Below are 18,662 nucleotides of genomic sequence, written 5' to 3' on the forward strand. Positions count from 1 at the left end.
TGAATTTTTAAATATTTCAAGCCCATTTTAGGCGCTTTTTGTTGCTTTCCATTGTTCTTGTTCCCAACACGGTCACTGACGTCATGCATCTGGTTATCTGAATTTGTATCGCTGCAATGGCTATGTGATCTTGCACTTAACCTTTGAAATGTCTGAAAGGCACAGGTGTGCAACTATTACAAGCCTTCAAAGCTCAAATTTGCCAGGAAGAGAGTGTAGTTTGGGTTTTGCCTGAAACGTCCACATTAATTGATGAGGCGTAACAAGATTTGTCAAGGGCTGGACAGATTCTTGTACATGTCAGGTACTTTCCGGTTAATTTCTGGAAAATGGCATGTAAATTAAATTGTCTCAATTGGCGTGTCTTATTTTGAAAGACAACCACTTCCTCCCCCGTCTCATTTCCGCTCTTGACTCTTTCTCGTAAAATGAACCGGAAACATTTCACTGGATATTTTCTTGGGAAAGGATATATGAGACAACAGAGGGGGTCACAGACTGCTTGCAAAAAGATTGCTGCATTTGAAAGAAATTCGCTCAAAAGTTAGAGGTGCTTTTGCAAAGTTGGTGAGTTGAATTTTTCATGCACTTAACAATCATTTTTAAGACAATCGTGTGAATTTATTTTTGTCGTGTGGATGTATATGTTTGCCACGCCTTGACAGCGAGTCCGTGAAAAATATTGCCTACTGGAAACCAGTCCGTGGTGTAAAAAAGGTTGGGGACCACTGTATTAGAAGACAAGAAAGGAAAGCAACCATAAAGATATCCATCAGTTCACCTCAACCCACCTCTGGCCCTTGGCACACATCCACACCAGAGGCTTTAATCCTGCCTCTTAGTGCTGTAACCGATAGTCTTGTGTTAAAGTATATTAAAAAAAAAAGGTGAGGGAGGGGTCAAAGGTGGGTTGTGCAGTCATTCCGTAGGTGTGTGTGTGTGTGTGTGTGTGTGTGTGTGTGTGTGTGTGTGTGTGTGCGCCCAAATGCTTAAAAGGCTCACTTTCCGGTTTGATAGTCAATGGCTATGGTTGTCTTATCTCCGCCCTCACCGGCGTGCTCTTGTAGTTTGGGTCAAACCTCGAGGGACATGCCCTCTGCTCTTATCTCTGCCATAAATCCCTCTTAAGTCCCCTAATCACACATTAATGGTCCCTGTAGATATGCAGCGCTTCACTGTGTTCTGCATTCCCTATCAGGGATCCATATTGAATATCTGCGGGACATCTGACTGGCGGCTTGAGCTCCTGGCAGTGGCAGGCTTTTTATGACATTACCTTGAGCTCGTTTGGTGGCTGGTGGAAAATTAAACCTTTTCCCAGGACAGGGATAGTTTCTTTCAGTTTTTATTGTGTGTACTTTTCACCATGACGTCACATCCAGTACTTCTGACTGGCAATAGAAAGAGCGTTCTTCAATGGCACCAGTGGGTCCCCCCCCCAAACCCTCCCCCCAAAATAACTTACTTGTCATTTTGTTTGAGAAAACTTGGTAAATGGTATGAAGGATGATTTTTTTAGCATTTTAGGCAATGTTACATGAGGTAAATTGTTTGGAAGGGAGACTGAACTCTGGCTATATTTTATATATGTGCAGATAACTTGCTTCAGAAATTCATGTGGTGATGATCAATGAGGGACTGGCTAATTATTGACTTTTTTTGTTGCTGGGATTAATGGCACAGATCTTTTGACAATTAAATGGATAGTGTGCAGTGGAGCTGATGTTACCTATCCAGCTAAATGTTGTGTTTTGCTAAATTAGTCAGAAACAACCTGAGCAAAGATTTCATTCATACCTGTGAGGAAAAACTGCACTGTGCAGCTATTTACATGATCCACTCAATCACTTGTCTTCACCTACATTTTCCCCAATTTATTTTTTTAAGATAATCAAACCCCCTCCGCCCCCCCAAAAAAAAACAACCCTACTTTTGGGGTGTTGCTCGTGGTGCCACACAAAATATGAAGTTTTTAATCATTGTTTTCAGTTTACGTCAGTTATAGTCTTTTGCTTGCTGCCACGCAGAAGTACCCTGGCACAGATCGTGAAATGGTCTATTGGGAGATATTTTATCCTCACGGAAAGCACATTGTTCTCTCTGGAGTCATCCAAATGGCTTCACTGCCCTTGCTGGGCCAAGGTAGAAGCTGTGATGAAGCGTTAATAAAAAAAAAATCATTGGACCTGAATCCCCTTTATAGCAGCCACTTTTGCCTTTCGTTCTTCTTTGGCCTCTTTCCCCCTCTTTCATGTAGATGAATTCAGCTGAGACTAATTAGCAAAAGATACTGGGTGCAGGCTGTCGCTAGAGGTCCTTGGTTGGCTTTTAATTGTGTGTCGGATCTTGAAGGGATGACCCCGGTTCTGACAGTCGGTTTGGTTTGTGTGCCGTCCGCAGGGTCTTTTGCTTTCATTTGTTTCCTTCATATTTTTTTTTTAGTATTTCAATAAATGTCTGCCTCAAACGTTTGGTATTGTTACCAAAATGTGTGACCCGCTTGGTCGCTTTATTCAAATCATTAGCCACTACCTTGCACAACTGAAATGAATGGAAAAAATAAATAATCACAGTCAAAAAACTAAATAGAACAAAAAGAAACAGCTTATTCATTTGGGCTCTAGCCACAAATCAATTCACTCAATACTGGCAAATTGTCTCTAAACAGCAAAATGCAGTCATAGAGTATGGATTGTCCCAAACCCAAATGTCCATCCATGGTGACTGTTCAGGGTTCTGTATCAATGACAAGTCCTTGACTTCCATTTGACTCCTTTGAGTAAGTTCTTCTCTAAACTTCCATGGAGAAAATACACAATTGTAACCTGTTTATTGTTATCTGGATGTTCAAACTGGTTATTCAGATGATTAGGCAAAATAACTTGGACGTTTTAGTAGGTTGGATCAGCGTCTGGGTCTACACGATGGCGCTTTCTGCATAGACAAGTCCGCTGACAATGCTGTGGTTGCACTCTCCTTCGCTACAGAGACAAAAAAATTCAACAACTGTGGGTTTTCCTAATTAACTCCCTCAAGCCAGCGTTTTCTTTGACTATATATGTGTGTGAAAGAGTAAACAAGAAAGTGAGAAGAAATAGAGGAGCGCTCCGACGAGTTGGAAAGCAGAATCTTTAGCCCGAGGCCTGAATTGATCGGCTTCTCGCAGTAGAAGTCCCAGCTTCCCTGTGGGTAGGCTGGCTAATGCATTAGCTCATCGCACAAACCCAAAGAAGAAGGAAAGGGGGAGGGGGGGATCTAGGGAGATGGGAGAATAAGGGGGGTAGAAAAGATGAAGGCGAGCAATTGGAAGCAGCCATGGAAAAAAAAAGCCTCAGAAAGGAATAATGGTAAGAAAACTCAAAGCCAAACAGATGCAGATCTTGTACAGAAGAGAATTCTGCCTGTAGCTTCTGTCTCTATGCACCTGTACAGAGTCCCAGAGATAGAATCATCCTTCAGGCCCCCCTCGGTTGGCCCCCCTCTCATACCCCTGGTGGGAGGTAATGGTGCTGAAGTAACCGAGGTCACTCAGCGGGGACGCCCAGTGAATTCAATCAGGGGCACAAAGCGAGTAGAATAGCATTGTATAAAAGAAACCTGGCACCAAAACACGCTGTGGAATCTCCTCACACACACATTTCCAAGTGTCAGCCAGAACAACATGCCAGTAGTGCGCAGGCCCTCTTGAAATTGCATCGTTTTTACTTAGAAATCAAAGAAATTTGTTTTTAAATCCATTTTGAGCTGTTGGTCAGATGCAAAAACCTCACCGAATTTTACGGCTGTGTTGATCATCCACCCATTTTGATTATTCTTGTTAGGATAGCACGTGACCTGGAGTCCATCCCAGCTCATCTTGGGTAGAAGACTGGGTACACCTGGAAGGATTTTGAGATTTTGTCATTTGGCAGAAATTTTTAGCTTACTATAAAACAAATGTTTAGTACCTTAGGTCTTGTTGGCCATTTCTAGGGTTCCTTTAAAAGTCGGACTCCTGGAGTTTATCCAGTCGCTACCATAGTTGAACCATTTGTTCTCGAAAAATGTGCGGTAATAGAGAAATTGGGAAACATTTGCATTTTCATCTTTGCGTGTGGTCAGAGCATGACAAAGTTGGCCTCGTCATAAAACACAAAAATCTATTGATTCAGATCATTTTGGCAACTTCCAGGGGTCATTCAAAGATAGACTAAACTTGGAGCCCTTGTCCGATTGCTACCAACCCATGTACGTAGACAGAAAGATGGGGTACAATTATGAAACATGTTTTCGTCATTGCATGTGGGCAGAACACAGGGGTCAAGTTTGATGACCTGCCATCAAACAAGAAATCCGACGTTGACCAACCCTGTTCTTTGTGTCCCTGCGAGATAATTCCTTAGAAGAGGCCTGCGGTGTCTTCATCGCCAGCCCAACAACAGCACTCACACACTTTGGAGTGGCCCCCACGTGTTAATAGTTAATGGCGCCTCTGCAAAACCCCAAACTTCAGGCTTCAAATTAGAGAGGAGCTATCTTGAATCAGGGAAAGGGGAAGCGAGCGCTGGGAAGTTACTGGCGCAGCTGTTCAAAGTCCTCTTTAATAAAATATGTTCCCCCTACTTCGCCTGCTTGGTTAGGGGACGGGGGTGGGAGTGTTCTAGCGTTAGTACAGTACGCCACTCGTCTAGGTGGCGGGAGGCTTGTTGCGAGATAGTCTGCGATGACAACTGGAGGTTAATTAATCCAGTTGCAGTTCAGACTGTTCCTGAGCATAGCTACGCATTTTATGAAGCCAATTCCTTACTTGTCATGCGGCTTGATATGTCACTTAGCCCGTCGCATTGCTTTAATCAGTTGGTTTTCATCGGCATTATTCAGATTACCAATTCTTCGTGAGGTCTTCTTGAACATGAATCATGGCTTAAATGAGGGATCATTTTATTGAGTTATTTGGAAATACTCGGTGCCCTTTCATGTGCTAAAGCCAAGGCTTCCATTGGAATTTTTTTACATCATTTACTGGAATCTCAGGAATATGGTGTTTGGCATTGTTCCATTCACATTTTAATAAAGGCGTCACGAAGTACTGTACATATATCATGACACTTAGCTTGAAGGTTCTCAAAGGGGATTTTTGCTGGTATTTCAGCTTCCCACTTGAAGATGACTTTAACTTTTTATTCATAGTGGAGGGGTCCTCGGTTTATTTGAGATTTCCAAGTTATGAACTGCACACAGTGAGCTCGTTTGTGCAGGGCATTGTCCATCTTACTTTGCTGGTTCCAATTCAGGGATTGTCTGTTGACATTGCCTTATTTGCAAAATGTGTCGCCAATCCAACCCCACTAGGGATGAAGATATGTAACCTCTTGATTTTTTTTTTCAATTTATTTTTTGTATTGCCCTTTCACATTGTGACATTTCCTCTGCTCACTAAACAGCTTTGATGGATGGTTCTCTTCATTTGCTTATTGGTATCATCAGACACCGTGTACAGTCATAAACCACCATTAATACTAAGTATAAATCATCATAACATCAGTTCCGAGATCAGGATGAAATGCAGTGGAGCATATACATTTTTTATTAATGCAAATAGGAATGACCTTGTTCTCCTTGCCAAGGGAGCTAATCTAATAGTCAAGTCATCGGCTGTGTTTCTTCTGTCTGAAGCTTTCGTTTGGTTTTGGTTTTGAAATTCTGGACTTGCTCTATCTTGGAACACATCTTGAGATTCAGGACTAATTTCTGGTGGTTTTGCCTTGAAATTCTTCTTTCCAAAGTCTCAGAGAACGAGTTTCTTCCTGGGATCTCTTGGATAAGTTCTCCTATGACACTGTCTTGAAAAAAAAATACAGTGTGTAATTTAAAAAAATATGGAGAACATGTTGATTTACTTGCATTTCATTTCTTGGTCCACATGATTCGGAATATCAATTGGAGACATTTGTTAAGGAAAGTCTGAATCGGTGCCGATTGAATGATTTTTAATTTTACTCCGCATAGGATAGTTTGCCCAATACCCAGTAGGAATATTGATAGCTACCGCCTGCCCTTCTGTACACTGACATTTTTTCCACAGCTGCAGCCATGCATTCGGAAGAACTGATAAAAAACACATGGCGGTGTGTTTGCAGTGTTGCATGAAAGGAAACTCCCAGCAGCCAGAAAGAGAAAGCAAGAGCTAGAAAAAAAAACCCAACCCACATTTAATAGCATTTGATGATGGCTGTGATAATCATTATACCTACTATCATGCCTCCAAAGTATTGTGGTAATGCGTTAACTACGATGTGTTGCACCGAGCGGTGAGCGCCGTACCTCCTTGGGTTGAAGTGATTAATCTTACTGCGGCGCTGTCCCTAATTATGCTGACTACTTGGAAATGTGTGGCGAGGGCGACCACACTAAAAAGATGCTTCCTCAGCAGCAGGAGTTAATAGGGGGATGGGAAGAGGGCACAAAGGATGGGGGTGGGGGGTCCATTGTGGCAGCATAGCGGCATGCCGGGTAAATGAAATGCAAGCCTCCAATTAGACCCGACTCTTTTTAATTGCCGCTCAATGTGTTCCAAAGGCCAGCGCTGGCAGATATGGTGACTTGAAAGATGGGGTGGGGATGGGATGGGGGTGGGGGGGGGCTACTTTGGCCTGCTATTATGAGTCGAACACCAGCAGGAAGCTAATTAGCATGTAAAGCAGGTTGGCTCGCCACGGCCGACTCGTCGGGGAGTAATTTGACCCGAGATAACGCGGAGGTGTTAAAAAGCTCCTTCGGTGTTGGTTTCGGTTCACCGCTCCTATTTGTCACCAAGCGACGCGGCCGCGCATCCTTGTCTTATCTTTTATCACTTCATTTCCTTTTACCTTCAAGGTGCGCCGCCACCGCCGCCGCCTTTGCCCTCCGCTGCGCCATTTGATCTGTGAGGCTCATGACCGACCTTATCAAACGGAATGTTTCTGTAATTAAAAGTTACACATTCGTATGAAAGCCAGACATCATCAAATCAATATGTGAACTTTGTTTGAGAGACTTCCGTTTAATTAAAAGCTCACACAGCTCTTTATACATTCATTCTGGTGGAATTTACATTTGATAGGTGTTGTGGTGTGAAACCCGGAAATCGGTTAATGGTTCCCCTGTTTTGCTGTTGGTTTTTTTTTTGGGGTCTGAGGGCACTTTTAGGGTCCTTTTGACCAATCCCAGAGGTCCTTCAAAACTCCAGATTCCAGATTGTGACAAGGTTTTAATGACTGATATTGGATAGATGGTGATGCTCAATTGACCCCTCCTTGGATATTGCGCAATCCGCGTCACTGACCAATCAGAGGCCAGAGATCTGCATAGACCAAAGCCCGTTTTTGCTCCCGCCATTTTCTCTGACAACATTGAATGGTCCAGTATAGGTTTAGTTAGCGTTTTATCGCGTATTTGGGTTATTTAACAAAAAATATGGTTAAGAGGTGTAGTCACGGACTTTGTAATAGTGACGACAGGTATCCGGAAAGGCTAGTTGGTGGAGTTCGATTCGTACCCTTTCCAAAACCGAAGACCCAGTACGAAAAATGCCTTCGATGGATCAAACTTTGTGGAAGACCGCATCATCAACTAAATCCATCTAATATCAACCGGAACACATGTTTGCACGAAGGTATGCCCTATATTTGATTTTCAATACATGTCTCGTATAAATGAATTCGAATTTCTTTGCTAGCATAACACTGCTGAGTCTGAACGATTGACACACTTATTCTTTGTTGAGCGATATTTAGCGATGATCGGACTGCACAAACGTGTCGCTTTCTTCCTGGCTCGCGGCCAGAAGCTTAACCAGACGGTGTTTGGACGAAGATATGCCCTAAATTTGATTTTTAATACACGTCTCGTATAAATGAATGAGACGTTCTCCGCTGGCATAACACTGCTACGTGTGAACGATTGACACACTTATTCTTTGTTGAGCGATATTTAGCGATGATCGGACTGCACAAACGTGTCGCTTTCTTGCTGGCTCGCGGCCAGAAGCTTAACCAGACGGTGTTTGCACGAAGATATGCCCTAAATTTGATTTTTAATGCACGTCTCGTATAAATGAATGAGACGTTCTCCGCTAGCATAACATTGCTACGTATGAATGATTGAATGAATTCAGAAGCATGGCGTCTCTCTCAGTTAAGAATGTATTGCATTTAGAATCTATAATATATCGTTGATTTGAATGAAATCAAAAGCATGGAGTCTGTCTCAGTTCAGAATGTATTGTATTGTATTTGCCATTTTTACTGTTTGTCTTACGTCAGCGCACGTGGCGTGACGTCTCTTCAGGAGGCGTGGTTAAGTGCCCTGTACGGAGGGGTCAATTGTGAGTGGCTTGACTTTCCTTTATTTTGTGGGCTTGGATCATGGTGGTGGGGTTTGAGGAGAAACAACTCCAAGAACCCAGAAGGTCATTACCATTTTCAGTTCAAGTAAAAAAATGTAGTAGCAAAAGTCCATCATCAATAGAGCCACAAAAAGGTTTCAAGAAGTTGTGCGTGAAATGATTTGTTGTGAAGCGGCCATTGTAGATTTGGTTTTTCACCATTTACAAGGACCCTTCAAAGAGAATGTCTTGTTCACAATTTGATCAGAATGGTGCCAAATTGAAATAACCATTATAGAAATGGGTGTTCTTCATTGGGACTGGGTGGAGCATCTTGGTGCAGTTTGATGTTTAAAGATAAAACACAATTTTTCAGTAGCTCCACAAGGTCAGTGCATCATTTAATGTCCAAATGCTCAGACAACTTTCCCCGATTGTTATCGACGTTTCACTTTCCAAATGTGTCATCGATTAATGATTACATTCAAGAATATCGTCAGCTCATGTGTGCATCACGCAGCCGACCGAGTTGAGAATGTGTTATCAGAGGTAGCCAAAGATCAACCGCCTCCATTATTGTATAATGTCACCATTATTTCACTGGTGAGAACATTTTTCGAATTTACTCTGTATATAAAAACAAGGGGTTGGTTGTCAGTTTGCAAAGTAGTTGTTAAGGTATTTGTATGAAGTCATCCATCCAACCATCCATTTTCCTTACCGCTTATCCTCACAAGGATCACAGGAGTGCTGGAGCCTATCCCAGCTATCTTCTGGCAGGAGGCTGGGTACACCCTGAACTGGTCGCCAGCCAATACCAGAGCACATAAAAACAATTGCTTATATTAATAGTTAAAAGTTAAAACTGCGTACAAAAATTAAAATTGCTTTGGCTCTATTTTTTTCTTGGCTTTGAAGCGAGTTGAGGATCTTCATTTCAGCAAAAGCAGCCCCCCCCCCACTCCCCCACTTGTGGCATCTTAGCAAAAGCAATGCAACAAAAATCTTTTAGGCAGAGCTGCAATTAATTACGGACAACTTGCAGATTTTTCACCGTGACATCACACGTACATTCAGAGTTCACTGTGCTTACTGTACTACTCTCTATTTAGACAGATGTTTGGGGGCAGTTTAGGGTGTCTGGGAAAGACCACAAAAAATGAATGGGTGAATTCATGAATAGTGAAATGTGAATACGCCAGGAATAACTGTACGCAGACAAACGGAGAAACAGTACGATTATAACGCTAGATGCTAAACGTCATGTTTTTGTTGCTTCAGGATCGCGTCTACGGCAAGAAGACACGCCACCCCGCATCGTGGAGCATCCATCCGACCTAATCGTATCCAAAGGCGAGCCGGCCACCCTCAACTGTAAGGCGGAGGGCCGGCCCTTGCCCACCGTGGAGTGGTACAAGGACGGCGAGCGGGTGGAAACGGATCGGGACGACCCGCGCTCGCACCGCATGCTGCTGCCCAGCGGCTCGCTCTTCTTCCTGCGCATCGTGCACGGGCGGCGGAGCAAGCCGGACGAAGGCTCCTATGTCTGCGTTGCCCGTAACTACCTTGGAGAGGCGGTGAGCCACAACGCCTCGCTGGAAGTAGCCAGTGAGTGCAGCATGTCTTCTTATCTCCACCTTCGGGGGTCTCTGCTGGAAGTTCTGAATAGAAGGCTCCGGTTTCCCCCCAGTGTTTTCTGGCATCAATGTGCTCATTGAGTTGGATAATCTCTCAGGAGATGGGCAGGATGTGTTTAGCCCAGTGGTCTCCGTCGGCCCGCGGAGCCTTGGGAGTGAGGGGGCCGGTGGGGGAGCTGTGTGAGCCTGATCATTCCAGGATGAGTGCTCCTCTAAAGGGCCCTTAGTAGGTGGTCAGAAGCCACAAAGGCAACAAAGGCTTTTCTGTTTTGGCCCGACTTCTGCTCTTTGTTAGCCAGAGAGATATGAAGTTTTAAATATCATCTTAAACCCTCAAGATGTCATTTAAATATCATCACTCAATTTTTTTTCTTCCAAAATCTCATCTTCCAAAAAAACTAGTATAAAACATTTTATACAAATATTCTTTTTTTTTTTCAATCTTAAAGGAATCAACATTCAAAACAACCTTAGCTTGAACGTTGCATATCGTATATGAATTATTTTCACCACTATGTTTACATAAACCTACCATCAAGCAAAATGAAGAAATTATCCAGAAAAAATCTACACATTTAAACATTGATTAATCAAAATGCATAGTGTGAATTTGAAAGAATCCTATTTCAGGAAAACCAGCAAAGGTGAGAAATGTTGAGATCAGGTATTGTGTAATGATAGTTTAATTTGAAAAATCGTGAAACTGGAATAAAGGAATCCATTTCAGTGCTTCCTTGGAATGGATTTTTTTCATGCAGAGCTTTGCCATTTTAGGCTCGTTTAAGGAACAAAAATATAAATTCTGGTAAATTCCACAAATCTTACCTAAATTAATTGAACACAGTGGTTTGAAAATGGAATAACACTAAATGTCCCAAAGAAAGCATTAAATTCAGATTTTTCTCAGTTAGTTCTGAATGTTGGTAAATTTATATTTATAATGAGTGATAATCTGTGTGAACATGCTCATTGCACATGATTCTACAAAGGCCGCTTTTGCGTACAACTCATCTCTTTAGTTGCTCCGTGTCGGACTTCTCGGGTATCAAGTGTTCTGCTGGCATGGCCTGAGGCCTGACGCCGGCTCGGAGGCTAAAATCTCGTCAAGATGGCAAAGGAGATAATCACGCGTGGGGTCGGACCTCACCTTGGTGAGAGGTGTTCCTGCATGTTTTTTAGGATATAATGTGCCGGCAGCGTCAGTTGCTAAAGTTCAACTGGCTTTTACTTACAGGGCATGAATTTAGAAACGTGAGAAACAACTCCCCCCCCCCCCCCCCCCCAAAAAAAAAAAAAAATTCGGATGAATCAAAAAGCCCTTTATAGTGTAATACAATCATATTTGCTAATGTCAACAGCAGGAGGAATTGTCACTCTCCCAAGTCTTTGGAACCATGTGTTTCATCTTAGCCAATCATCAAAGAATCAAAATAATAAAGGAAAAAGTGTTGAAGCCATCTGAATAAACTCAAAATTAAAAAAAAAAAAAAAAAAGGTGAGAGTTAAAAAAAACAATCTTAACATCAATTTTTTTTCCTTGTTTTGTTTGTAGTTGCACTGTCATGTTCCAAACTTATCTCCTGAGTCCTGTTTTGGTAAATGTTAGAATTTTGGTAGCCCCACAAAAGTCTTCAAAACCGTGCCTGAAAACGCAGCAAGTTTGCCATGCTGGTTGAAAGCAGACATTTTCGGTTTATTTTCCCCAGTTTCAGGGCTCTTTCAAAAAAACAACTCTTCTTACAGATGTCCTGTTTCCACCAAATTTGTATACGAAAATTGTGAAATTTGTGTTTTCCTCATTGTGTGGGAGGGGAGCACGGCAACAAACTAAAAAAGTCAGCTTCACAAAATCAGAGCTCGACCAAAAGTCTTCGTAAGTGCTTATACCAGGCAAAAATACGATGGCGATGCAAAAAGTTCCATCCTTACAATTCCTTCAACCTCTTAAATCTATAGTTGGATTGATTTAATCTAGGAAACCAAAAAACTCCACTCAAAATCTCAACTCCAAATTGTAAACTTTTGTTTGATTTCAGGCAAACAAATACCATCTCAGCACAGCTGTGTTTTTCTTTTCATGTTCAATTGTGACACTTTGACGTCATCAGTGGGGAAATTCTTGCCTTTCTTAGGAACCTCCGAAGCAAAATTTTAAATCCGTTTTGAGAAGCTCCCATGGACATAAATCACATCAGATGGCGCTAAAATGTACGCAAGTCACCGTTTCCCCAGGTCAAGCTAGGAATATTTTCTTACGTCCGTAGATGACCTGCACCGTTCATGTCAGAGGTGGGTTTTGTCATGTAGGGGGGGGGGGGGGGTAGAAAAACAAGCCACTTGGCAGGGCACGCGAGCGCATGATCGGCGTTGGCTGGCTCTTAACTGCGGGCTACTTTATTCTGCGCCGGGTTCAAACAGACCTCGTAATGACAAGCCGCCACATTGCCGCTGAGCTTCTCACCCCTCGGTGCAGCTCATGCTTAACTGCACGTAATTATATAGTCGCGGCAGCAGAGATGGATCACCCGCTCCACGGCAACACAGAGGCTCCTTTTCAAGGCCTCATTTATAACTCCTGCCTGTTGATAAATGCACAAAGGTTTTGGGAGTCGAATCTGACCTCGCAAAAGAAAAAAAAAAGGCTATTCATTTTCAAGGAAACTTTGAAAGAGGAAGTCATGATCGCAATAGTGGTGCTTATAAACTTTTTCATCGTGACTTCACATGTACTTGGGTATGTGAGTGCAGGTGGTGAAAACAGAAGAGTGCATAGGAAATAAACACTTTTATTTCATTTGTCTATGGCAGAGCGATTGAGACAGTAAAATAGAAAGCATGTCTTCTAGCATGCTAGCCATTGTTTTGCAAAATTACTTAAACAACCCAAACCAACATTTTAGGGCTGCAATGATCAGTCGAAGGATTTCAATAATCCCATGGGTTGAAAGTTTGCGGAAATTGGGAAACTTTTGGAGGTTCTGGTGGTGCAACTCCAAACATCGGTTCAGGACAGCGATTGACACTAGTGCTCTGCTCCTGGAAGTACCCTGGCTCCACTTGTACAGTATACAGCCATTGAGATAAAGATGTATTCAGGCAGGCTTTTTTCTTGAACCCTTTCTACCGCTAAGAACATAACTCTTATGAGGATGTTATTGCAGTGTCTCTCACTCGCCGCCGCTTGTTAACACAATCCGAGTTTCAACAAGTCCTGTTTGTCCTGGCTGGCTAGCTCACCCTAGTTTGTTTTGTTAATCATTAAACACATTTATTCAGTTGACTTCGCAATCTCTCACAAGCCTGGTTTGATGCATTGAGCCTGAATCATGTTTGCTTTGCGCATTCAAATGTACCTGAGATTTTCGCCTCGGGTTCTGGGTGCTGACACTTGCGTTGGGAAGTATGTGGAAAAAGATCTGCCCGCCGTCTGGTGTTCTGATACCCATCACCTCTTCGCACTTCCAACTTGACATCCAATCTATTTGATAACCAATTTGAAGTCCTGTCTTGTTCCTACACTGTAAAAATATAACCAAGATTAAATATGTCTGGTCATGGATCGGTTTCACATCCGAGCTCCCACTTTTGTCTTTGCGTTCATCTTGGAGACAATATGTGCTATTCTTTTTAAATGAGTTTCACATAGTAGTGCATATTATTCATTTCTAAGATATGACGTGCCTTACAACAACCGCACTTGACTAAAGAGTTTCAAACGGAAATGCTTTTATAATCAGTGGCGTCATGGTAGAGTTGGCATTTATCCGCCTATGTCATTCAGACAGAAATTGCCAAAGACAGATTTTACCATCGGCACATGCTCTTCGAGTTCAGTTTCCAAGACACTGACAAATGCTTTCAACACAAAGGTAATGTGGACGGGGAGTCTAAGTTGTTAAACTCACAGGGTAGTCTCTGTTTCTTGCTACTAGACTGTGATACTACATCAGAAGCCGGCAAGTTCAGGGTCAAATCCACCCACCTTACACGCAGCCAATCTAATCATTTTTTTTCTGGAAGCGGCTTGCTCTCCTCTGTTTTTGGGTGGTTTTGGAAGTCGTCGACCTGCAAATTTTCCATCTGCCGATGTACAGTAGCGTTAAACGCAGTTTGGAGTTTAACACTTAATACTCACGGCCCACCCCCCATTGTGTTGAAAGCAGATGTCGCTTAGGATTGCAATGCATGCAGCCACAATGCTGTAAATGCACACTACGAATGTGGAATTTGCAGAAGCAGGAAACTCCCATCAGAAAGCCACATACGAATAAACGCTGTTTCTGATGCAGCCAGGCAAATGCTAAAGAAATTCCTGACAAAGGCTGGCTCTGATGGAAAGTCCAAAAGTGGCTCATAACTATGCTAGTTTTTTTTTTTTTACAAAAGCAAGTACCTAACAAAGTTTCCCTTTCGTAACAACGGCTGCTGGGCACATCAACAATCATCAATTTGTCACAACGGTCATAACAATTCATCTCGTATTCCACCCACTTAAGTGCTCAACCATATTTCACATCACACGGAATGATTCTTGTTTGAATTAGCGTCTCTTCTCTGCAAGCCTTCACTCTGTACCATAGCCCCGAGGCGCTACGAGTCACATCAGTCCCCCAACTGCGCTGCACTCCCTCTGCGAAACTTCCCTTCGCTCGCCAGCCACATCTGAAAACTGGCAGATTGGTTTCTTCCAGCTTTGTGGCTAAATTGTCGCCGCGGTTACTCATGCAGATTTTGTGGGGGGGTGACTCCAAAATGTTAGCTACCCCAAATAAAGTTGGACATTTGTTCACTTCCTGTTAGGATAACGCTCAATGAAATGTGCGTTGTTAAAGCAATGGGAGACTCTCTCTGTGTATGTGCTGGACTCGTGTTTCCATACCTGTTATGCCCCGAGCACAATGATGCTGCATGTTTTTGGAATGTGGGAGGAAGGTGGAGTACCCGGAGAAAACCCATGTAAACAGGGTAAAAATGCAAACTTCACACAGAAAGGGCAGAGCTGGCATTCAAGCGCCAAATTGCAAGGCAGATGTGCAAATAACTCTGTTGCTGAAAAGCTAGATTGCACTATTTATTTGATACATTACAATGTAGTGTGAGGCCCGAGAGGCTCTGCGGGTACATGTTTCCTCCTGTAAATTTCCCTGTAAGTCCAGATAGTAAGGTGAGGTAATAGACCGCTTTACTTGAGCAGGCGATAACCTCTGTCTAGCGGCAGGACCGTTCAGGATTGGCAGCCAGCCCGGGGTCCGTTCCCTAAATCCCTCGAGCAGTGTTGCATTTGACTTTTAGCACCATGAACAGTAGAAGTGAAGCGAGGTTTACTTTTTCCATAAAACTCAATCACGCTTTCTCATATTGATCTCAATGTCTGTCATCACGTGCGGCCAGCTGGCTTTACTGAACCTCCCTCCTTGCGGGGCGGTAAGGACGGCATCTGATGTGTTTAGGGAGACGCGTTCAGTCGTAACACATTCGGGGGCCATGTGTATGTCATCTGCCCAGTGGTGGGCAGTAGTTTGGCATTCACGAGTCTAAAGGCAGCATGACCACCTCCCACTGTTCAGACCTATTGCCCCCCCCCCCCCAACCACCGTCTCTTTCATTCAATACCATGCACTTCATGTCTGCCATCTGTCGAGCATGCCAGCCTCAAATCTAAATAGTCATGGTTTTATGCATGGGTCCCTCGGACTGTTCATCTATGTTGGTGGTAAACATCCAGATAATTTTGTTTCGTTAGGGGAAACAGGTGTTGGTTGCTACTTTTTGAAGACGAGTTTTCAGGAGTCCCATAATTGCGTTGAGGCCTGGACTTTTACAGGCTGTACCGATGAGGAGATTTTCTTTGCAATCTACTGACTTCTATTTTTAATGTTTTCTTTCTTAAAGGAGTCATCGCTCGTCAATCATTTTTGTGTCTTCCTTGCGGTTGTTGTAGCGTCTCATTTAAACAGAGTCAAATGAAGTGAGTCAGAGACACGGTAAATAAAATAAGTATCAGGACAGGCAGACGCCAGCGAAGGAGAGGAAGCGGCTGGCTGGTTGGTTGGCGAGCTTTCGCGCTGGCAAGCTGCCCGACGAGTCACAGGCTCTGCAGCGGTTATTTGTCTCGGGTTGGTTCACAGCAAATTGGTGCAAACGGCGCAGTCGGGGTCTGCTTCATTTGAGGCGTGCCCCCCTTCAAGCCCCCCCCCCCCCCCCCCACCAACACCACCACCACCACCCCACAACACACCGCAGACTCTGGAATGTAAAAACCATCACTGTGTGTATGTATGTGAGGGGCTGCCAACGATCTACAACACAAGCAACTTGAGTACTTATTGGCATTAACTGTTGATCTTTTACTGAAACTTCGCTGCAGTCAGTCTTTTTGCTGTTAGCCTCGAATGTCGAGTGAATGTGAAAACTACCTAATTACATGTCCCGCGGCATGTATGTACAGCAAATACATTTCAGTGCGGTCCAGAGTCGTTGTCGCTTGCATATTTAGCAAGCACTCCAGGCTGTTTGCTTGAATTGGTGCGTTTCATGTATGCAATTAAAGATGCAGCATCTATTTTTTTTTTTTGGACACTTGCTCAATATCAAAATGACTCATGACGAGAATTATCTCGATGTGCTTTTTAATCTCGCTGTGGTAATTGGCCTGGATACATCAATGCATCCATTTGATGAGCCCCTTATCCTCACAAGGGTCGTGGGAGTGATAGAGTCTGTCCCAGTTATCTTTGCGCAGGAGACTTGTTGCCAGCCAATCGCAGGGCACAAATAAACAACCATTCATACTCACATTCACACTTACGGGCAATTTAGTCTTCAATTAACCTACCATGCATGTTTTTGGGATGTGAGAGTAAATCAGAGCAAACTCGACACCAGTGGGGCCGGGATTTGAACCCCGATCCTCAGAAATGTGAGGCAGACGCTCTAACCCATCTAGTCTTATGCTGACATGGAGTGGATCCACAGACTGAAATGGTGACAGCAGCCCTGAGGCGAGCGAAGTCAAGATAAATTGTTTCAGCTGTGTAAAAATATGTCAGACGTCACGCCGATTTATGTTAAAGGGTGACTTCCATGACGTGACCTTGCCCACGCGCTGAGTGCTTTACATACCTGTGGACAGTAGCACTTATTTTGGTGTGTTTTTCTCTGGAGAAACCAGAGAATGAACAGGGAATAAAGCAGAGTTTAGGTTATATGAGAATGATATTTTTCATATGCCTCCCCCTTTTTTGGGAGTGTTTGACTACTTTCCCAAAAAGGTGTGCAGCGAATATGGAGTGTTCAACTTCATGTTGTGTCTTCCCAGTATTTGCCTCTTAGTATTTCTAGCATGTGACACCCTGGCCATCTTACCGTGTTTTTTTTCCACACATTCTGACTGTCCTATGAAGTGGACATCATTGCATATCTGACCAGAAAATGGCTGCAATTCGGACACTGCTTCATTGAGTTTTGTCTGACAGTGGCAGGGAAATACATCCTGGCTCTAAAATCTTGTCCCCGATGAGCCAATTTGAAAGCAAAGGCAAATTTGATTGTACTTCTTCCCCGTGGGGATGGGGGGGGGGAGTGTTAAAGCCACCTTCAGTGTGAAAGGGGCTAGCTAGTGTCTCCATCTATGCATCGTTAGCCTTGCTCAAAATAGCCTTCAAAGAGTGTCATCAATCTCAACCCCAGTGCTCCACCCATCTCTAACAACCTAGTTGGCCAGGAAAGATGGTGAAGATACAAACAGCGCAAACCCAGCACCTTGTCCCCCCACACTTCCTTAATCACCTTCAAGCCCCACTTCCTGCTCGTATTGTCCTGAGGAGGTGACAAATGAATGGGGCACCTTCTTGTGGTACCAACATCTGCTTTTGTTGGTGCCCCTCGAGCCTGGTAGTTTAGAGTGATAGATGTTACTGGCATGTGGGAAGCAGCTTTTGCAGACTTTGAGACTGTCTGAAAGTCTGGTGTGACACCCCTTTGGAAGATTTTGCATCACATAGGGCTCTTAAGAAGTCAAACTATAGCTCAGTTTTCAGCAGAATTGTTTGAGCAGTCAGGTGTCAAGAGTTTTTATTCTTTGTTGCCACAGCAACTGCTTATTCTTCTCCTGCTAATCCTTGCCTCTGGCATTGCAGTTATGATGGAAGGTTGCTCCCAGGATAACGAAGTATGATATCAACTTGATGAAGTGGCAGTCTAGAGGAGATAAGATATGTATGAGAGCTCTCGAGAGCAGCAGGTTCTTGTACAAGCACTCGGGAGGGCTGTTGATACGGCGGTATCCTCACTTCACCTCTTTAAATCTCCCCCATGTGTGCATGATTCACTCAACTGTGTCCGTGTTGCATTCTCATGATTGTAGGCCGTGTCCGATGAATGCGTGTTCTTGGCGCTAATCTTCGCTCCTGACCTGGTTATTACTCTTGTAAGGTTTTATCTCTGAGGCTCTTCCGCGGCCTGGGACGTTTCTTTCCACTGCACTCTGATGCCCGGTCATATGAGCGAGTGGACATGCTCGGCTTATTAAACCTGGGTTAAGCCCCGCCAAGCTCCCAACCTTCTATCATGCTCCTTGATCCGAGACGACAGAGTTTGGGGAGGATTACAGGGTTTGTAGACTTTGGAACTTTGCGGATTTTCAGGCAAGACTTTGACAAACTCGCTTTAGGTGCTTTTAT

The 18,662-nt window shown here is 43.6% G+C and overlaps 1 protein-coding gene across 1 annotated transcript in view; it reads left to right on the forward strand.

Moving 5' to 3' along the window:
* The window catches only part of robo1 (roundabout, axon guidance receptor, homolog 1 (Drosophila)), a 238,506-nt gene that overhangs the window by 92,962 nt on the left and 126,882 nt on the right, over positions 1–18,662 (forward strand). Inside the window, exon 4 of the mRNA XM_061826585.1 lies at positions 9,626–9,952. Within this exon, the coding sequence (XP_061682569.1) occupies positions 9,626–9,952 (327 nt within the window). The remainder of the gene's footprint in view (positions 1–9,625; positions 9,953–18,662) is intronic.

Source organism: Syngnathoides biaculeatus, chromosome 8 (genome assembly GCF_019802595.1).
Source record: "Syngnathoides biaculeatus isolate LvHL_M chromosome 8, ASM1980259v1, whole genome shotgun sequence".
Classification (NCBI taxonomy): Eukaryota; Metazoa; Chordata; class Actinopteri; order Syngnathiformes; family Syngnathidae; genus Syngnathoides; species Syngnathoides biaculeatus.